Source organism: Aspergillus ambiguus (assembly GCF_047715705.1).
Source record: "Aspergillus ambiguus strain CBS 117.58 unplaced genomic scaffold BDV59scaffold_6, whole genome shotgun sequence".
In the NCBI taxonomy this organism is placed as follows: Eukaryota; Fungi; Ascomycota; class Eurotiomycetes; order Eurotiales; family Aspergillaceae; genus Aspergillus; species Aspergillus ambiguus.
Genome location: NW_027395519.1, coordinates 505,233 through 525,980, shown reverse-complemented (window position 1 = coordinate 525,980; position 20,748 = coordinate 505,233). Strand labels below are relative to the sequence as shown.

At 56.4% G+C, this 20,748-nt stretch overlaps 6 protein-coding genes across 6 annotated transcripts in view; 4 read left to right on the top strand and 2 right to left on the bottom strand.

Annotated features, from left to right (window-relative positions):
* BDV59DRAFT_191665 (uncharacterized protein) overlaps nt 1-3,246 on the bottom strand; it is a gene marked incomplete at both ends in the record, with an annotated part of 4,398 nt that extends 1,152 nt beyond the window's left edge. The window contains 4 exons of the mRNA XM_073691932.1: nt 11-617; nt 664-1,356; nt 1,387-1,863; nt 1,897-3,246. Coding sequence (XP_073550518.1) covers nt 11-617; nt 664-1,356; nt 1,387-1,863; nt 1,897-3,246 — 3,127 coding nt within the window. The remainder of the gene's footprint in view (nt 1-10; nt 618-663; nt 1,357-1,386; nt 1,864-1,896) is intronic.
* A 921-nt stretch (nt 3,247-4,167) lies between these two features.
* Nucleotides 4,168-5,935, top strand: BDV59DRAFT_143840 (cation diffusion facilitator family transporter). The gene is made up of 2 exons (XM_073687222.1): nt 4,168-5,482; nt 5,550-5,935. The coding sequence occupies exons 1-2, from the start codon at nt 4,477-4,479 to the stop codon at nt 5,789-5,791; spliced, it is 1,248 nt and encodes a 415-aa protein (XP_073550517.1). The 5' UTR covers nt 4,168-4,476; the 3' UTR covers nt 5,792-5,935.
* Nucleotides 5,920-8,975, bottom strand: exgO (exo-beta-1,3-glucanase Exg0). The gene is made up of 2 exons (XM_073687223.1): nt 8,626-8,975; nt 5,920-8,574 (listed from the first exon to the last, which is right to left on the bottom strand). Exons 1-2 carry the CDS (start codon nt 8,849-8,851, stop codon nt 6,080-6,082), a joined length of 2,721 nt encoding a protein of 906 aa, XP_073550516.1. The 5' UTR covers nt 8,852-8,975; the 3' UTR covers nt 5,920-6,079.
* Nucleotides 8,976-10,664: 1,689 nt separating this feature from the next.
* BDV59DRAFT_199739 (uncharacterized protein) lies at nt 10,665-13,491 on the top strand (the record flags this gene model as incomplete). The annotated part of the gene is made up of 2 exons (XM_073693423.1): nt 10,665-11,246; nt 11,329-13,491. 2 exons carry the CDS (start codon nt 10,665-10,667, stop codon nt 13,489-13,491), a joined length of 2,745 nt encoding a protein of 914 aa, XP_073550515.1.
* Nucleotides 13,492-15,306: 1,815 nt separating this feature from the next.
* Nucleotides 15,307-18,196, top strand: BDV59DRAFT_173086 (ankyrin repeat protein). Its single transcript, XM_073688826.1, has one exon. It carries the CDS (start codon nt 15,809-15,811, stop codon nt 17,906-17,908), a length of 2,100 nt encoding a protein of 699 aa, XP_073550514.1. The 5' UTR covers nt 15,307-15,808; the 3' UTR covers nt 17,909-18,196.
* A 705-nt stretch (nt 18,197-18,901) lies between these two features.
* On the top strand, nt 18,902-19,399 carry BDV59DRAFT_199737 (uncharacterized protein; the record flags this gene model as incomplete). Its single annotated transcript, XM_073693422.1, has 1 exon — nt 18,902-19,399. One exon carries the CDS (start codon nt 18,902-18,904, stop codon nt 19,397-19,399), a length of 498 nt encoding a protein of 165 aa, XP_073550513.1.
* Nucleotides 19,400-20,748: the final 1,349 nt, after the last annotated feature.

Here is a 20,748-nt window from a genome sequence, read left to right as displayed (position 1 = left end):
TCATCGTTACCCTCGAGAATCTGCTGTATCTGTCCCGTCGCCGGATCCCAGAGCCGTACTGTCTCGTCCTCGGAGCCGGACGCTAGTAGGTAGCCATCGGGTAAGAAGGCTACGGAACTGACCCAACCGTTATGACCCTTGAGAGTCTGCAGGAGCATCCCTGTTGCCGGATCCCAGAGCCGCACTGTCTTGTCCTCGGAGCCGGACGCCAGTAGGCGACCGTCAGATGAGAAGACCACAGAACTAACCCGATCGTCATGACCTTCAAGAGTCTGCTGTAGCGCCCCTGTCACTGGGTCCCACAGTCTCACTGTTCGGTCGCCCGAGCCGGACGCCAGTAGCAAGCTGTCGGGTGAGAAGGCCACTGACCGGACCGAACCATCATGTCCCTCGAGAGTCTGTAGTTCCGCGCTCCATCTTTTCTCAACTCGTGGTAGCTGGCATAGCCAAGTAGGAAACTTTGCTTTGAAGGTTCTACGGATTATTGACTTTCGTGGGGCAAATATAAGTCCTGAGTAATAAACCTGAAGAGGGGCCTCATCGACTATCTGGCGATTCTTAAGAATAAAACGCTTTGCATCTTGGAGAAAATTGGATAATGCGACATGTCCGTCATCCTATATATATTAGAGTGAATTATATAGGACTATTCGCAAAACTTACAGGCATAATCATCTGGGCACGGTTTAGCATCCCTATCACTTCCGATGCAAGACCAAGTAGGCTCATTGCTTCCACCCAGTGCAGAAAATGTTCCCGTAGGAAGAATAAAATATGTTCAGTTTCAGGAGATAGAACCAGGCTGTGTTCGAGATGGTATATCCAATAGCGACAAGAGTACGCAAGCTCTGGTGGTAAATGCTGGCGGAGAGATCGAGCATCAATGTCTGCCCTATACGTGCCAGGACTTTCTAAGTTGCAGATATTTTTCTTCAGATGACTTCGCATGGTTTTGATGCATTGAAGAGCAATTTCCTTATGCTTTTTTGGCTTGTCCACTCGGAATTTGCCATTGGATTGGACTAAAAATTCTCGAAATGACAAATGTAGAATCCTCACAGGCAGGACTCGATTAGTGGGCACACTTAGCACAGACTGAAATGAATCTAGACAGTTTCTAATTAGCTCTGTCTCGATGCCAAGGAACTGAGAGAGTGTATCGACGGAGAAGGGAATAGCAAGGAGGATAATAGTTCCAACTATTCTCTGGAACTCTTGCAAGAGCTGCTCCTTCTCTAACTCATCACGTTCTTCATCACCGAGAAGTCGCGTGAGAATTGGTAAGTATATTTTGTCCATGTTCTTTACATATCGAGCTTGGTCCTGGAGTAGCTGCGCAAGGCGTCTTGTGGGTTCCTGTTTTGAGTTTTCAATATACCTACACACAGTAGCGGCAGAGATGAACAACGGGGCTGACATAGCAACCAGATCCTGGATGTCATCATCGCTAGGCCAGCCCTCAGGAATATTTCTATCAGATCTTATCTTCATAAATCGCTCCCTCAGAAATAAACATATGTCGTGTTTTGTCACCCTGTCAGAGATCTCATGAAGCGCTAGATCCTGATGATCATGATCCGAGATCTCTGAGAGACCAAGGCGAATCGGCAGTTCTGGCCTGCTAGTCAAGAATACCCGAAGGCGAACCGTGTGTGTCTTCTGTAGAAGAGGGAGCAGTCGGATTATATTTCGAATATCTGGATCATGTTCACATTCATCCAAAGCGTCGATCACGATCACAGCCGTAGGCGTTAGAGTTCGCCTGCCGGGTTGGTCAAGATCGAGAAGCGGTCGAAGGAGTAGTTTGTCAAACTGCTCCCCGAGTGATTTTGACGCAATTCCAGGGTCGTTCCGGAGTGCCTTCTGCACACCAGAGCTCAGACCAGATATCCTCACTACCAGTTGCTTTACGAGCGTCGGGAAAAACTTCTTAGCGTTCCCTCGCTCCCCTTCCCCTCTCTTGAAGAAAAAGTTCGCCCCAAGACGGTTGATATTGTAGAGCAATTTTGCCACCGTTCGAGATATTGTGGATTTTCCTGTTCCAGCCATACCATTTAACCATAAGATACTTTTTTGGTTCGGTGACGTTGCCCATTCCATTACCTGTTGGAGGAGCTCGGCCCTTGTGCCTTGAAGACAGTGTGCTTCATCTCGATTGGAGAACGAATCAAACCCTGCTTCAGTCGCAATAGATAGTCTATCCAAAGTTAGACTATGGTCGATCCTATCTATAGTCTTAGCCATATGGTCAATAGTTGGTTTGAGGACTTCTAAGATTCTCTCTTCTCTCTCCACGTGTTGAGGAATTATTCGGCACAGAAGATCCTTCGCATACGCTGCTGCGACCATTGCCGCATACCCTTGCCATTTTTTATTCTTGTGTGAATCGGAGTAGTCGCAAATACCGCGGATCACAAGGCATGGGAAATGATTCATCAGCCCAGCCGCTTCCATTTCAAAGCATAAAACACCCATCTCCGCGGCAAATTTATCGCGGATCAGAGCATCCTTCATTAGCTGGTTGGCCGACGCGATCAAACCATAGTGAATCGCCGGGTTGTCGTCATCCTCAGAGCGTGGATCTCTCAAGACTAAACTGGTCGGACTATCTCCGCAATGCGTAGCACAATCTGATCCGCCTTCCGCTGGATGAACGACCTGACTCTGGTAAAGTCGATCGCTTTCTTGGTCGGGCCGTTTATAATTTTGCCGCAGCCGTGGCTTTTTCTCAAGAGCGTGACGAATTGACTCCTCAAGTTGATTGCCCTCCATCTCATACTGGGCCTGAAGGCCATTAACAGCTGCACGGAGGATGGTAGGGGGCTGATCGAGGAAGCCGGTGAGATGGAACTTTTGGCCTTGTATCGTTTTACCGTAGTCGTACTGAATCACGCCACTTTGGCCATTAAGCGGGATGCTGACCACAATATCTCCAAGGCGAATGTCATGTTTAGGGCTCGGCGCTCCACCACCGATGCCAACCATCAGACCGATTCGAACATTAGGAAAGCTATGTAACATATCCTCAGCGACTCGGGACGCCGAAGAGGTACCGTATGAACCGAATGGCAAAACGGAAATTACGACATTGTGTCTTCCGATTCTACCTAAAGTGTAGTCGTTTTTGTTGTGAAGTGGTAAATAGTCCGGGCCCTCATGCTTTTCATCCAGGAAAGCCTGGGCGGCAACATACTCAGTGGTGATAGCGCAAATCCAGCCGACAGTGTAGGTTTTTGGATCCGACATCGTAATATAGGCAGCGCATCTACCATCACAGTCGCCGAGCTAACGTCGTTAGATCTGAATTCTTCCGGTGTCGACTGCGTTCTGTCTGGGCGGGGAAACACGCCTTCAGCCTCATATTCTCAGTCACGTGAATTCGGACTTGTGGCAGAAGACAGGCTGGTTCACTATGATGCACCCATTCTTCAAACTAGTGCCTTGACGATAGGGTCCCAGAATCAAGAAGAGAATATAGGGCAGTAAAGCTGATTTTGCACTTAGCTGTATGCTTAGACAAGTACTAGTAGAGAATTGAATTCAAGTCTGTGGTCACAGTCTTCCGTCACCGGCTTCACCTACACTTTTTCGTTGTTTCTCATGTCTTTAGGCAGTATAAACCATGCTGTTATGATTCATTCCGAACTATATGTGTTGAGGGTGATGCAAGATCAAACGGTTTTGCCCAGAAAGCGAATCAAGTATGTCTAATTATAATCACGTGAGTACGGGGAAGCCGGTTCCAGGCCTGAACCGAAGATGTCTGGAACCATCAGGACGGGAGACACAAATCTGATCGCCTTCCTCTTTGCATACCCTCGCAGACCCAAGTGCCATCACGACACAAACCATGCTTGATATTTCTTAACCCGAGGATGTCCTCCAGGTTTGGAGATCAATGCGGTCCAGATTCTAGGTATGAGCCTTAGACTTATAACGGTGACGCCCGGCCAGAAATCGACAGAAATCCACAGAAAAGGTGAGAATATATTGGAACAAACGCATACAACGCGGCATAGACACCGCTGACAAAGTTTCTAGATATAGTTTTCACCCCTTGCTTCTCTGTTCCCTCTGATATTGCACAGGGCTCGTACACGTCTCTCGTCTCGATCTCGATGCGCCGTTCATATCATGAAGCATTCTGAGCCCGAACTGGGTTCAAACTGATAGCCCTGGCAAGCAAGCTCGGGCTGGGAGAGATCGTTGCGACGAATTACTTCCATTCGAACCAGGACTCATTCAAGGTGTTTGTTATGTTGAGCAGCCTCAACTATTAAAAATAACTTGCTTGCATAAGTCTGGTCCCGATGCAAGTAGAAGTACTCGCTCGGCACGTAATTGGCTGCACGGTCGATCTCTTGCGGATCACGGGACATCAGATAAGATAAGCAGCACTGCCACTTTTTCCGTTTATCCCTTTTCTCTCTCTCTCTCTCTCTGTCTCTCTCCATCTCTTCATCTCTGCTCACCGCAATGAACTACAACGAAGCTACCAGCACCGCGCTGGAGCCTTCCTCCCCGCAGCACCGCATTCACACCACCTCTGACGAGGAAGGCCAGCCCCCACCGCGGTACACGCGGGAAAACGACCCGTTCCAGCTGGCGTCGAAACTCAAATCGGCCCATGAGATCTCGCAGATCCAGCCGCGGGCCAACAGCGGCCGCAAACGCGACCGCTGCACGCCCAGCGTGGCGCCCACGCCGGGGCTCGCGTCGAAACAGCAGCAGCTGCAGGGGTTCTACCACTCGCAGAACGAGAACATCGAGCGCATGCTGAAGCCGGTGGAGGAGCACGTCCGGGCGGCGCGCGAGGTGTCCACCAACAACCAGCTCAAGTACAAGATCGCGGTGTACGGCAGCTTCGCGGCCAACGTGGTGCTCTCGGTGCTGCAGCTCTACGGGGCGATCGCGTCCGGGTCGCTCTCGCTCTTCACCACCATGGCGGACGCCATCTTCGACCCCATGTCCAACCTCACCCTGCTGCTGTGCAACAAGGCGGTCAACCGCGTCGACCCGCGCCGCTTCCCCGCCGGCAAGGCCCGCATCGAAACCGCCGGCAACATCTGCTTCTGCTTCCTCATGACCGCCGTCTCCTTCATCCTCATCGCCTTCTCCATCCGCGAGCTCGCCGCCGGCTCCCAAGCCGAAACCGGCGCCTTCCACCTCCCCTCCGTCATCGCCGTCGTCGTCGCCTTCTGCACCAAGTTCGCCCTCTTCGTCTACTGCTTCGCCCTCCGTAACCACGTCTCCCAGATCCGCATCCTCTGGGAGGACCACCGCAACGACCTCTTCATCAACGGCTTCGGGATCCTCACCTCCGTCGGCGGCAGCAAGCTCCGCTGGTGGATCGACCCCATGGGCGCCGTCATCCTTTCCGTCCTCATCAGCTGTCTCTGGCTGCACACCGCCTACCATGAGTTCCAGCTGCTGATCGGCGTCACCGCCGACACCAAGATGCAGCAGCTGATCACTTATATCTGTATTTCCCCCCCTCCTCCGCCTTTCCGGTCTGCCTGCCTCCTAGGATCAGAATCTAACCCTCCCAGCCATGACCCACTCCCCCTTCATCACCGCCATCGACACCGTGCGCGCCTACACCTCCGGCCCGCGCCTGCTCGTCGAGGTCGACATCGTCATGGACCCCAACGACTCGCTGCGCGGGACCCACGACGTCGCCGAGGAGCTGCAGATCAAGCTCGAGTCGTTGCCGGATGTCGAGCGCGCTTACGTCCATGTGGACTACGAGACGACCCATAAGCCGGAGCATTTCCTGAAGAAGGAGCTCTAGCTTGCACGAGCCTTACCGTTCCCGCACAATTACAATCCACATCGACCGCGTACTACGCATCATACACGATATAAAACCTCAAATCTAAAGTAATATTAATATCGACATAGCTCCTATGCAAAACCCCCCGCTCGCTGCAGCTTCCTAGCACATGTACCCCACCCGCCACCATCTAGATCCAACCATGCCGATAGAATATGTACTAGCAGGAGAAGGGGGCAAGATTGTATAAGAACGCAAAAAAGACCCTTAAAAAAAAAACAAAGGAATAACGAGTGACAGGACCAATTAGCTCTGCTCGAACAAAGCGATGGTTGAGCAGAAGTTGCTGGTGTTTTCGTCCTCCGGCACCAGTCCCTGTCCGTTGGACGAGGTGATCATGTTGACACTGGCCTTGGTGCTCAGCCCGTAGATGTGCACGTCGGAGCAGTCCACCTCGACCATGTTCTCCTGGCAGGACTCCGTGTCGAGACACGTCTGCCCGTAGTTCTCGAAGAAGCTGTACAGCCCGGCGCCGTACACCCACAGGTCGGACGTGTTCATGACGCGCAGACCCCACGCCTTGCGGCAGCCGTCGGTGGTGCACGACTCGAAGGTCGGGTCGTTCCACGACGCCTGCGGCGTGAACGGCACCAGGGCGTTCGGGTTCGCCTGGTAGTAGGGGGTCTCGGACTGGATCAGGCCCATGAAGACGTTGCGCGCGTTGGTGACCTGGTAGTTGTACAGCTGGTTGTGCTCGGCGGCGGTGCCGTACAGCCACACGGGGCCCTGGCTCTGGATGTACACGCCGCGGCCGTTGTACACGTTGATCTGGTTGTGGTCGGGGAGGTCGAGCTCGTGGTCGGCCGTCCAGAACCAGCCGTTCTCGATGTAGGCATTGGCCTTTTCGGTGATGTGCAGCAGCATGAACGCCCCGATGCACTTGGGGTCGGGCTTGGTCGTCTGCTTGGGCGTCTTGGAGCACGTGTCGCTCTGCAGTTCCGTGCCCGCGGAGCCGCCCACGCGGAAGTGGGTGTCCCACATGGCGACGGATCCCTGCTCGGCCCCCGCGACGTTCCACTGCATCAGGATGGCGCCGGGGGCGGGTCCCTTTGTCTGGAGCGCGAGGTCGCTGATCTCCACGGAGCCCTGGTCGCCAAGCTCACCGATCTGGAGCATCGGGATGGGGTTCTTCTCGTCGGCGAACTTCTTGCCGTGCGCCATGAGGAGCGGCCAGATCTCCCCGGTGATCTTGATGTTCTTGGGGACCTTGACCGTGTCGGTGATGATGTACGCGCCGTGGTCGAAGTAGACGATCTGGCCGTCCGTGGCGCGGTCGAGCACTTTCTGGATGGCGGCCGTGTCGTCCGTCTGGCCGTCACCCTTGGCCCCCGCCGACTTGACGCTGACGAAGCTCGACGCCGCGTAGTCGTCGTAGAGGGGCTTGGAGCGCTCGAAGATCTTGCCGTCGGCGAGCAGGGCCTTGGGCTTGCCGTGGTTGGGGACCACCGTCTGCAGCCGGGTCTTGGTGACCTTCTTGGTCGAGCACTGCGCGCCGCCGTGGCTGACCGCGGCGGTGGCGGATGGCGCGTGGGAAGGCTGCGCGGGGACGGTCTCCACGGGGGCGGTGGCCTTGTTGGTTGACTGCGGTTCGTTGGGCACCTGGGTGGGCTTGGTAACGACGCCCTGGGTTGGCTTGCTCGGGCCGGTCGGCTGAGGCGCCGTGGAGTCAAAGCCGGGCTGGGAGAGGGTGCCCTGGGGAGGGAACACGACGCGGTCGGTGGTATGGTCGGAGGTCGGCACCACGGTATCGGCCGGCGCAGTTTGACCGGCGGGACAGACCGAGACGGTTTCCGTGACGGTCTCGGTCACGACTTCGACCTCCGGGGAACGCTTCTGAACGCCGCTGGAGGGCGTGTAGGCGTTGCCCTGGACCCAGTTGGAGACGACGGAGCCGCCCTGGAGGATGGTGTGTCCGTCGACGCCCGCGACGGCGGCCTTGGAGCCGCTGAAGTCGACATTGTCGAGGATCAAGGCGCCGCCACCGGTGGGGATGCTGTCGGCGGTGAAGGCGGTCACGACGCCGGTAGCGGTGTTGGTCAGCTGGCTGTCGAGGATGAGGACGGAGCCGACGGTCTGGTTCTGGGGCGCGTTGGACATGTTCAGACCGACGTGGCAGTTGTTGATGCTGACGGACTTGAAGGTCCAGGCCCAGTTCCAGTTCATGAAGATGGCCGTGTTGCAGTCATTGAAGGTGAGGTTGCGGGTGGTGAACTGCTGGTTGCCCAGGAACATGCCGTAGTTGCCTCCGTTGAAGACCAGGTCGCTCATGAAGCCGCCGGAACCGTTGTCCATGAAGATGCCCTGTTGCTTGTTGGCGTCGCCGCCCCCCTTGACCATGTTGAAGTGGATGTTCTGCAGGCTGGTGGCCTGGCCGACCTGCCAGTGGATGCCGGCTCCCGAGCCCTGCGGCATGGCGGTCAGATCGATGACGAAGTTGCGAATGGCGCGGAAGAAGTTGTTCTGGTTGGTGTACCAGTTGGCGCCGGTGTCGGTGTAGGGGTCGGCGTCGATGACGGCCATGCCGGCGAAGCCCGCGGCGGCCTTGATGACGGGCAGGTTGAGGGCATCGCCCACCATCTGGGTGTAGTAGTACTGGATGATGGGCTTGGAGACGACATAGGTGCCCGCGGGGAAGTAGACGAGGGCGGGCGTGACGGTGGACGAGTCACACCCCTGACCACAGCGGTTTCCATCGGCGATGGCCTTGTTGATCGCGGCGGTGTCATCGGTGGAACCATCACCTGTTGATGTTTAGGGGAAGGAATGGAGAGAGCGATCCGGGGATGTCTTACCCTTGGCACCGTAGTCTTTCACATTGCGATAGACCTTGTAGTCGGTGCTGTTTCCGAAGGCCACCGCCCCCTGGCGCTTAATGGAGGCTACCCAATACTCGGAGGGGGCCGCGGCGACTCTGGGCATGAGATCCAGTCCCTCTGGGGTGGGTACGGCGTGGACGGCCGTGAGGAAGAGGGACACCTGCGCGACGAGCAGGGCCAGGACGGTGCGAAAGGAGGCCATCGTCTAGATAGCGACTCTGACCGGCAGAGAAGAGGACAGGGGAATGGATGAACGAAGGTGGAGGCTTCAGTAACCAGCACTGAAGGACGGTGAGGGCGGCAGGTGACACCGAGAAAGAGCGAAGAGAAGAACGGAAAGAAGGAAGGACGAAGCAAGAAACGAAGATGCAGAAAGACGGATGAAGAGAAAAGCAGAAGAAGGGAGAGCAGCAGGGCAAGGAGGGTTGGTGGATATCAACTGGACGATGAATTATAGGAGATCTACTAAAAAGCCCCGAGGTCCAATCAGAGCGGCGGGATGGCCGATCAGGAGTCGCTGAAACGAGGTTGAAACGACGAGCCGAGCGACAGAGCGAGAAGAAATGAGAGCAGGAGGCTGCTGAACGAGCGAGACAGTCTCTAAATACCCCATCCTATCACATATTTGGCCTCCTTCAGCCATCGGCACACTCGCAGGGGCGCGTGTCTTGCGGGAGGAGCTTTAGAATTTTCCCCTGGAATGGAGACGCGTGAGCCGTCCAGGCGATCATCATTCTTAGGCGTTTCCTGTCGCGACCTGCTTTTCCTTCCGGGGATCCCAGGTTTCTCCTGGGATCCTCTGGTCGGGGCGAGGGACATGGGGAGGATCTGGTTTCGACGGAGGCTATTCATCTCCTGATGGACGGGCGGATGGATCGCATTGACCTGATCGCCCGCCAAGCTTTCTAGGTCGGGGGGATTAATTCATTCGGGAGTTCGACTCGGTAGGACCGCGAAGAATGTGGGCGGAATGTCTCTGTCCCGACATCTGATCCATCATCTCATCATCGTCCGTCCTCCGTTGGGAGTTTGGGATGAACCGTGGATGGATTCTGGTTGGGCGTGGTGTAGAGTCCGCGTCCAGGACTCCGTAGCAAACCATCCCGACGAAGTCTGTCCATCTGGTCTGGTCATCCGCGAGAATCCCGCATGGGGGTTACACGGGCTGCGGTGCGCCGATGAGGTCCAACTCTCCGACTCCCTCCGACTTGGTGCAGAGCGAGAATCTGGGTTCTTGTATGGATGGATACGAGGGAGAGGTGGGGGTGGGAAGAGGAAAAGATCGACGGAGGATTGGGGAGGAAGTGGGGGATCGAATAGGGAGAGCAGTTGAGAGCGTTGGAGATGCGGCTGAGTTGGTTGGGCGGTTGGTGTTGGCTGAGGAGGCCGTGAGGCCGTAGGATCGATTGGTGCCGCGTACGGAGGAGGAGGCAGTGACGAGACACCTCAGAGACGAGGAGGGCCCGAAGGCAAGGTACATCGGATTTGTGTACATTAGTATGTATAGAATGACATATCGATCCAGAGTACTATTTACGCCGTAGTTATTTTTACTCGAACGATCGATGGTTCATCGGATCCATGGGTCAGCCAGGCACAGTGGCCTGCCGTCAGCACAATGGGATTCTCCCCAAACCATTCTGATATGATCTTCTTTTCTTTCTTCTTTCTTTATGAGATCTTCTTCTCTCAAATTTTATCCATTCTCATTCTATTTATATCGTCTCTTCCATAATACAGAGTCCGTCCCAGTCGAATCATATCATCTGGCATCATCCTTATGCAGACCCACCATTCCTCGGAATCCCTCCTGCCGATCCATCTTTTCTCTTCGCTGCTGACATTCTTTTCTTCGTGACTGCCTCATTGCATTCTCTCCCTTCCTCACCTTCTCACCCTCACCCTCACCCTCACCGTCACCACCTTCTCTCTCACCTTCTCTCTTCTCTCCTCCTCTCTCTCTCTCTTCATCCTCATCTCCCTCCCCCCGTCGTCCTTCTCCCCCATGCCGCAAAATGCTCTCCGCCCCCGTCAAATCCGCTAAACGCATCTCCTCCCTCTTCTCCTTGGGCTCCAACAGAGACACCTCCAGTCCCTCCTCCCCCGGTTCCCCCGGGTTCCCTCGTTCTCCCGATCACAATCCCCCCGATCAGCGTCGCCGCAGTTCCTCGCGGCCCGCGCGGTTCGTCTCCAATCCCATCGACTATGCCGCCGACTCGCGCTCCCTCCGTTCGCCCGCCGGGCCCAACGACGCCTTCTCCCTGAATGATCCCCTGCCGCCGCCGCCCTCCCTCCTCTCCGTCAACCAGGACCTCGCCGGCAGTGCCCCCAGCTCGCCCACCGATGCTCGCCCCCAGAGTCGCGGCCGTCGCCTGAGTAGTAGTCGTCCGGCCAGTGCCGCCGGCCTCGTCGTCCCCGGCGCCGGCCCCGATTCCCGCCCGGGAACCCCCTCCAAGCGTCGCAGTTGGATGCCCGGCCGCGTACGCGCCAGCTCCGTCGACACCCGCCCGACCAATCCCCAGCTCCCCAGTGCCTGGATTGCCGGCTTGGAGCAAAAAATCCTCTATGATCTGGATCCTCTCGCGAGGGGCGAACAGGTATGCACCGAACGTTCTAGCGGCTCCCGTTAGCTTGCCACCCCCCCGCCCCGGCCCAGCTCGCTAACCCAGTTCTCCTTAGGTCCCGGAGCTGTGGAATGACGCCGGCGACACGTACGTCTACCTCTTCCCGCAGAACACCGGCCGCCCGCCGTCCTTCAAAGTCCATTCCACCGTCTTTGCCGATTCCCCCTCGCTCAACTTCCTCGCCCGCGGGACCGACCCCCGCTACGGGTCCAACGACAAGCAGACCCGGTCCGTCTCCCTGGGGAGCCCCGGCCTCGGGAGCGGCTCCCCGCCGTTGGGCGCCCTCGATCGTCTCGCCGACAACGACAATGACAGCTCCGGGAGCCGGCGAATCCCCTTCTTGGACGAAGACCTGGGCACCGACTGTCCGGAGCTCCACCTCTATCTCCCCATCCCCCTGAACAGCGATGTCTCCAGCCCCCACGCCCGCATCTCCCAGGAGGACACCGAGACCCTGCTGTTGTTCCGCAACCTGTTCGCCTTCCTCCTCGGCCAGTCCCTGATCGCCACCCCGCGATCCCCGTCCCTCTTCTCCATCTTCATGGACGTGGCCACCCTCCTCTCCCGCTTCGAATTCTCCAACCTGGACGGCTCCAACTTCGGCGAGACCGCGACCACCAGCTTCGGCAACTACTGCGATGAACTCCACCTGGCCGATGTCCGCCGGAGCCGCGAGAAGACCATCGAAGCCATCGTCCTGGGCGAGCGGCTCCGCTTCTTCCCCCTGTACCTGGAAGGCTTCGTCCACGGCGTCGGCAAGCTGGACGAGTTGAAACAGCTGCGGAGTCCCAAGTACAGCCTCATCAGTCCCGTCACCCAAAAGCGCCTCGAACGGGGCTTCATCGATCTGGATACCCGGCTGCGCGTCCTGTACAGCAAGCTCGACGACTTTGACTTCCCCTCCGTCTTCTCCGGCATCGCCAACTCCGCCACCGCCGAAGAGAGCAAGGTCATCCGCTTCAAGGCCTGGCGGACCGGCTTCATGGAGTTCCGCCGCTTCGTCATGCAATACTATCGCCAGAAGTACGGCTCGTGGCCGCCCAAGGCCCGGTCCAAGAAGAACCAGTTCGAGGAGAGCGGCCTGAACCGCCAGGTCCTGAAGGAGCTCTACACCGATTTTGCCAACCTCTACGACATGCTGGTCGACCGCACCGCCCTGACCACCCGCACCCTCGATATGGCCGGCGACACCGCCGAGGCCCATACCTACGAAGAGATCCTGAACCGGGCCCTGCGCCAGGTCGAGAGCGAGTACGACCGGGCCACCCCCCCGGTGCAGCCGCCCATCCCCTTCGATATCCCGCAATACCCCTCCCTCCAGTCCCTCCACCAGAAGCCCATGGATCCCAAGAAGGAAGCGAAGAAGAAGTCGAAGAAGCTCAAGGATTCCGACATCAACGCCATCCTCATGGGCTCCTACACCCGCGAGAGCTTGCGCCCCACCCCGTTCATCGAGGCGTTCATGCAGTTCGAACGCCGGTGCGCCCACGGCAAGAGCGTCAACGATCTCATCGATCTGCGGTGCGGGCAGTGGATCCTGCTCTACTGTGTCATCCAGGCGTTGCCGTTGCTGGTGGTCGACGTGCAGGATGTCAAGTTCACCAACGGCGTGGAATACTTCCTCTGCATTGCCCCCCGGGGCGGCGCGCCCTGGATCCAGAACGACGGCAAGGTCGCGCGCAGCTGGTTCGGCGTCGCCGGCGGAGCGGGGCTGGTCAGTCTCCCCTCCGATGTCGTGGTCAACGGGGTGGAAGGCATCTACCGGCGCAGTCACTGCTGGCGGATGGCCGAACAGTGGGCCGAAACCGACGCCATCCTCGCGCCGCCCACCGTGGAAGATCCCTACGACAATGAGTCCTCCATTTCGTCCCCGTATCAGGGACACCAGTCGTCCGCCGGTTCGTCCGCCGAGCAGCAGTTGCAGCACCTGCAGCTCCAGCAGCAACAGCAGCAACAGTACGTGGCCACCGGCTCGCCGCTGTTGAGTCCCAACGGTCTGACGCCGCCGCCGCCGCCCGCGATCCCGCGGACCACGTCCCCGGCGGCCCGGAGCCGCGCGGAGCATCGACACTCCATCTACCCGGGTCTGGAGGCGCTTCCCCTCCCGGCGGGCGTGGCCCCGATCGATCCGCCCTCCCGCCCGATCAGTCGGTTTAACCCTAATATGAGCTTCGACGACATCCTGCGGCAAGTTCCCAACCAAAAAGCCAAAAAATAAGCCGGTGCCTGGATGAGCGGACGGGTGGGATACGCCCCAGGACCAGACGCCGACTCCCTCTTGCATCTGTCAGCTCCCTGGTTTTTTTTTTTTTTCCTCTCCTTTCCTTTCCATTGTTCCTCATTGATGTTTTCCTGGATCATAATGGGCGCCGCGATTGTTCCCCGAGGCTGAGCGGCGTATATGAGACCGTCATCGAACCCCTAAAAGAAGAGACGAAGGACTTCCGTTGCAGCGTGCATAATTCCTTATTTTTTGAATATGTTTTTTCCCTGTCATTTCTTGCATCTCCCACATTCCTTCACCTGTACACTCCTTTCTGGTCCTTGTCTCTCTCGGATGTCTCCCTGGCCGTGTCTGACAGCCTGAGTGATTTGATGTTTTTACTACCTATGAGACGGATAGAGATAATATGTCCTAGTTGGACAAGTAATATATTCTTTCCTTTTGGGTGGAGGCCTTTGGGCGCAATCAGTGTAACTGTAGTCGACAAGTCAGGTGCCTGTCCCGTGACTGCCGACTCACCTCCTTCACCTTCACCTTCACCCTCACCCTCTTCTTCCTCGTCACCTCGCCCGCAACCCCTGAATCTCTCAATCCTCGCGAGAAAGAGGCGTCGACTGCGCCACCGCACTAAAAACGCCTCGTCGGCTGTCCCCTCAACCGATGGCAATGCCGGAGACAGAACACCCGGCGAAATCTCCGCGTGGGTAACCATCCTACTGTGTACTGAGTCCGTTCAAATCACGGACAAGATGGACTAAGATCTTTTCGAATCGTCCCGACAATGCGCGACTACTGCTAGTGAGGTCCATCGGTCGCGGGAACCGGCCACGCGGAATGCGACAGGTTCAAATGCAGCTAATGAGTCCGGCCTTACGCTTAATTGATCGTCCTCGTATCTTCCGAGACCACACCCACCTGCGCAGAACTCGGGGAAATTTCATCCCTTTCATTTGCCCCTCAACTGTATCGATCTCTTCCTCCCCGGACACTCTGAGCGATTGATATCATGCTGTGGTGCTGGATATCCCCCCTCGTCACGTCCTGAGACCCACTTGGCTCGACCATGTCGCGGTCCCGATCCAGCGTTGCGAGTGACGGCCATGACCGACTGGAGCCTCGACTCCTGCGAGCCGTGGAGAAGGACGACGTCGACAGCCTCCGCCACATCATCGCCCTTGCCCGCGACAATGGTCAGCTCAGTGACAACTTCCTGCGGGTGGGACTCATGCGGAGCTGCGATCGCGGCCGCATTGATGCTACCCAGTACCTCCTGAGCCTAGGCGCGAAGACCGACGTCCCAACCCACCGTCTCTCCCCCCTTCTGCGCGCCGTCGAGCGCAACCACGTCCGCATTGTTCAGCTCCTTCTGGATTACGGGGCCTCCCCTGAGACAACCGACAAGAAGGGCCGCACGGCCCTGATGGCCGCCGCGTGGCGGAACCATTGGCACGCCCTACAGCTGCTCATCACCCGCGGCGCCGACGTCAACGCCCGCGACTCCAAGAAACGTAACGTTCTCCACAATCTTGCGGCCGACAAGCAATGCGACTGGGGCGACGCTGTCGTCGACCTCCTGCTAGACACCGTGTGCGAAGTGGACGCGCGCGACGAACTCGGCCGCACCCCACTCCACTGGGCCTGTGCCACAGGCAAGCTCCGTCTTGCCGACCGACTGCTCCGCACTCCGGCAGATGTCGACGCCGGCGAGTCCCGCGGCAAGACGGCGCTGCATCTGGCCATCGCACATGGCCGCGACGACATCGTCCAGCTGCTCCTGCAGCACGGCGCGCGCATCGACTCGCGCAGTGACGGTGGGTGGACCCCACTGCATAATGCCTGCGATGGTGGCTCCGAGACCATTGTGCGCTTGCTGTTGCGCGCCGGTGCCCCCATCAACGCCCAGCTGCTGAATGGCGTCACTCCGCTGCATCTGGCAGCGCAGGCGGGCCACCGCGCCATCGTCGAGTGTCTCCTGGAGCGTTCGGATCTGAAACGTCGAGTGCGGGATAACTTTGGCAGCACACCGTTTCTGCGTGCCGCGCAGTTCAAACGCAAGGAAATCGTCGCCCTGCTGGCGCCATTCAACACTGTTGACGCGCTCACGCCGGATGCCCGAGGCGCATGCGAGGGTTTCGAGGCCACGGTGGTCGACTTCGGCAACTTCCACAATGAGAATCGGGTCCTCAAGACCTCTGTGTTTAACTTGCTTTACGGCAAAGACGCGGAGAATCCCCGCAAACAGGCTTTCTCGACCATTCCTGCCAACAGCAAGGCGACTGATTTCCGCTGGATCCATCTCCCGGCGAACAACATGGCCTGGGTCGAGGCTCTGCTGACCAAAAACTTCATTGAGGAAGGGGCCCACGATGTGGAGAGCTTCAAGGGACTGGAGAAGTCCTTCCGCTACCAACATCGGGGCCAGCGTACCCACTCGCATTTCATGCGTCCGCTGTGCCAGAGCTCGCCACGCGTGCCGCGGCCAGGGCTACGACAGGAGGACAGCTATGGGGATAAGAGCGAGGAAGAGAAGACGCCGCAGATCGTCGTCAATCATAACCATCACGGTAGTAACCAGGTTCCCCCCCGTGGTACTGAGGATCCCCCCAAGTCGAAGAAGCAGAAGAATCAGGGAACGAAGTTTGAACGGGTGGACTCTTACTCGCAGGACGATGGCGGGAATAGCTCCCAGGGGAAGAAAACCAAGGGTCCCACCAAAAAAGGCAAAGGGCCAACAAATGCCATAAAGGCCCGTCAGGATGACAAGCAGCGAGCACCGCTGTCCCTGTCCCTGTGCCGGGACCAGCCCAGCTGCAACGTGTACATGTTTATGCCGTATCTCCATTTTGAGACGGCGGAACGCCGCGAGAAAATGCAGGAGGCCATCCAGCGTGCTGAGATGCTCAACGCGCCGCCGCAGCCGGGCATCACGCGATCGCCAACGCGCGACGAAATGCTTCTGCGGGCGCATCTTGCATCGTCGACGACATCACTGCACGTCAGACGCACCCTGGACCAATTCTTCTACCCAAACATTGACACGCAAACGCGTGACCGCGACCAAGTCGTGTACCGGTACCAGACCAAGGGCCAGGGCCGCGGGCGGTACGCTACGGAGCCAAAGATCTTCATGGTTGATCAGCTCTGGATGTGGATCATGGGCACGAATCTGATCGTGACGAGTTTCGCGCAGCGCTGGGAGCAGCCCAAGAACGACCCGCTCAACGTCCTCGACGGCATCATCGAGGACATCAACTCCAAGACCCGCGAGCCCGTTCGCTCCGTCTACGACCTCGCCATCATCATCACGAACCGCTGCTCTGGCGTCTTCGACCGCCACCGCATGGGCGACGAGGAGTATCAGTTCCTTGACATGTTCGAGGCGTCCATCGGCATTGCCACGGACCGTGAGACCATGCTGTTCAACCGATTCAACCGCGCGTCAGCGCAGGCCTCGGACTGGCTCAAGAACCACCGCAAGCTGAGCCGGTTCAAGCAGGACACACCTGCCGACGACAGCAAAGGGGGCCCTCAGTTCATGATGCTGCAGGAAGACACTACTGTCGCAGCGGCGGCAGCCGATGAAGAACCTCTCTTCGTTGACAACCTCCTCGATATCGGGCAGGAAACCGACCTTCTCTCGGAAGCGAAGGACATCCGCGACGAGCTGGGCATGATCCGCACGGTGCTGGAGCACCAGCAAAACGTGCTGGACGACTTTTACGGTGCGATCTGTGAGATCTACCACGGGCAACAGCGGTCGCAGTACGAGGTTAAGAAGCGGTTCAAGGAGCAGCAACGCACGATCGATATGCACCTCAAGGATATCAGCCGCATGGACCACCAGGCGGAGCGCATCTACTCGTCCATTACCGACCTGCTGGACTTGAAACAGAAACATGCCAACGCCTTCGAGGCCCGGTTCGCCCGCGATCAAGCCGCCGGGACCACCCGCCAGGGCAAGATCATCCTGGTCTTCACCCTCGTCACCATCATCTTCCTCCCGCTGTCCTTCATCACCTCCATCTTCACCATCAACATCGCCGAGTTCCCCCACGACTCCAACGGCAACGAAAGTCTCCATCTGGCTTACGTTGCCAAGTACGTCTTCGGCGTCGGCTTCGCCATCTCCATCCCGCTGATCGTGCTGGCCCTGTCTGTCGATGATATCGGCGACGTGTGCGCCGAGGGTGTACGCCGCGTGCGCTGCTGGCTTTCGCGGACTCGTTCCAGCACTACGATGTCCCGTCGGACGCCGGAGATGGAGAGGCCTGTCACGGCCCGTGATATGGAGAAGATACTCAGCGGGCGTCGCAGTTATGAGTCCGACTTCCCAAGTGTGTTGCCCGTGTCGACGCGAGACACCGGCCGGTCTAAGCGCAAAAATGTGTTTGCCCGCGAGGGGTTTTCATGATTTATGATGTTATGATGAAATGGATTTGGTATTAGTCTAAAGGAAATGATATACATACATACACCTTATGCTGTCCGTCTCTGCTATGATTGCCCACGAACTCGGGGTTCGCCTACTGAGCACTAGCGCTTTTACTTGAACCTCCACGTTCCTCAATCTTGTCTACCTATATATCGTATTACGGTCTTTCTAAAGATAGGGTATATATAGGGAAAGAAGAAAAGATCGAAGGGGCAGAAGAGAAGAGGGTTTAAGGGGGAGAATAAGTCGTTAGCACTTTCAGAGACAGCAGTATAGAATATGATACTGGACTAAGACTTGATCTGTCTGGCCTTGTGAACAATGAAGAACCCTTCTGTTCATGCCGGATCTATGCTTCGAATATCCTCTCTGCTTAGGTCTGTCATGCACTGATCGTAGATATGCCTCGGAGGTGATTCCTGAAGTTTGTATGCACGGTTCCCTGGTTACGAGCGCGGTGGACCAGGGCTGCTTCAATGCTCCACCTATAGATCGGATATACGAACCATATACCATTGGAGCCGCTGAATCAGTACCCTCATAAATTGACACGGAACATCAATTCTGATGCCATGGTTAGAAGCATAAATTGAGCCGGTCCTCGTTTCCCGCAACTGCCTGTTCATATACATGTTCCGTAGTTAAATAACGGGAAACTTCATTAGTTACGCCATGTCAAGTGCCTTCACCATATATGTAAGTCCTTACAATACACCGTCCAGTCAATTCTGCCAGTCGATGGTCCAACATCGTTCAAACAACTACCGCTACTCAGCATCCAGCCAAGGACCCCGCACTGTCATATCCCAGAAATTATGTTACTCTGACACTGTCCCCTGCGCCGAAAGGGGCAGATGGGAGCCCCCTCACTTCTATTGTTTCTTACATCGAAGCCCGAAATGGCTCAACGACGCCTGCGCATGTCGGACGTTTTCCCCGATCCAAACGAAGACAGATCTCCAGCAGTCCTAGATGAAGCCACAACGGACTCTGTACCGCAGGGCAATTGACAACCCATCGTCATTAACAGACGAAGAACGGCGAATCATTACTTACCGTCCCTCGGACCCTGAGGAAGACGAGCGATGTCGGCATGCCTGTGGTCTTATTTTCTCTGAGCTAGTCCGCAAAGCTATCAACAAGCGCGATTCCCTATCCTATCACGAGGCAGCCTTACTCATAGGATGGCATATTCCGGGCGAAGCCAGGCGATCGGAGGAAATAAGAGATGCCCGCGCGAATGCGGGCACGGTACACAGACGAGGCCTCCAGGCAAGTTCGGCCGCGGCGAAGTTTCTCAATGACGATGACATGCGGCATATTCGGATTGCTATGATGGTGCCGTGGCAGGAGCAGATGCTCTCGGATACGGATGAAGTTTGTGGACTGGTGGGCTTTTATGCGGACCGGGAGGATTGGGCGGCGTTCCGGGAGCAGATTGAGACGGCCGTTTGTCATGGGTTACGCTGAGGATTAGGGACGAGGCGATTGCTAAGTTTACCCTGCATTGGGTTCCTATCAGTAATGCCTCTGATCTACGAGGTGTGTTCGCCGAAAAAAAGGGACCGGGGTGAATTCCCGAGCGGTCTGCGGATGGACTCTTTCTTGTTCGTCGACCGGGAGGTACTGCAGTCCCGGGACTCGAAAAGGTCGTTTATCTGGCTGAGGGAGCCAAAACGTCCCAGCTCGGATAGAGAGAGACGGAAAAGAAGAGAGAAAAGACCTGACCCCCCTCAAAATCGATATTCGATATATCGCGCCGACGCTCTTCGCCCGTCTTACTTAACGGGATTTCGCAACGGACGAGGCCAGACGGAAACCGTATCGGTTGGATTCTACGTTCAGGACTCTTTATTGTGTTATCTCGCAGTATCATAGGATCCGGGAACGAGATGGGATTTGGCCGCCTCCCGCGCGGTTTATGTAAAGGTGAATTGATTCATTACTATCAGATCTACCTAGCGGCATTGAGTATATCCACGAGCTTGTCGTACTACTTTCCAACACAGATATAATAATTAGGTCCCAGTATCTTGTATCTTCCCAAGGTGGAAAGACATGTCATGTCATTTTCATCCAAACAGAGAAGCTCATTTCTTCTGGAAGTATATACAAAACCATGTATATTAGATATACAGTGAGCAGTCGATTTCACGAAGTTGCCTGAGAAGTGAGGACATTGGTGACTACTAGTCAATCTCGCCGTTGTATGGTTTGCCTTTCCTTCTCCTGTGTTGGAAGATGACGGATTGTACCATGGAAGCCTTCCATTTTCCCCTTGGGAACCTGTTGGTAACAGTACAGAGAAGAATTGCGTACTACGTGTTCAAGCGCACAAACTGTGTCCCAGGCATCATCTCGTCTACAAATACTGGACGTGGAATCTACTTGACGGCGCGAAGATTAATGATGATGGGTTTGTTTCTGTCAAGCCGGAGGATGGTTCCCATGAAGCGAATATCTCCCTCAAAGCCATAAGGAGCACAAGGAGCAATGTACACCCAACTACGCCGCTTCCAAAGAACCAAGTTACGTCGCGAGAGGCATCTATCGCAATATTCGAATGGGTCCTAGCAAACAAAGAAGGCAAGCCTTCAGAGCCTATTTACGATGATGATTGGATAGTGCAGTGTACATATGATAGCTCGTCAGGCGTGGGAGATACTCCTGATGATGCAGAATGCTCTAACAAACGATCACTTTCAAGCCCCCAAGCGATACTGCAGTGAGACGCTGGATTAAGTCTGCATAGCTATTAATATGGCACCTCACGGGAGGTGCCTGTCCGTGTGTTGTCCTATCTGCAATAATGAGACATA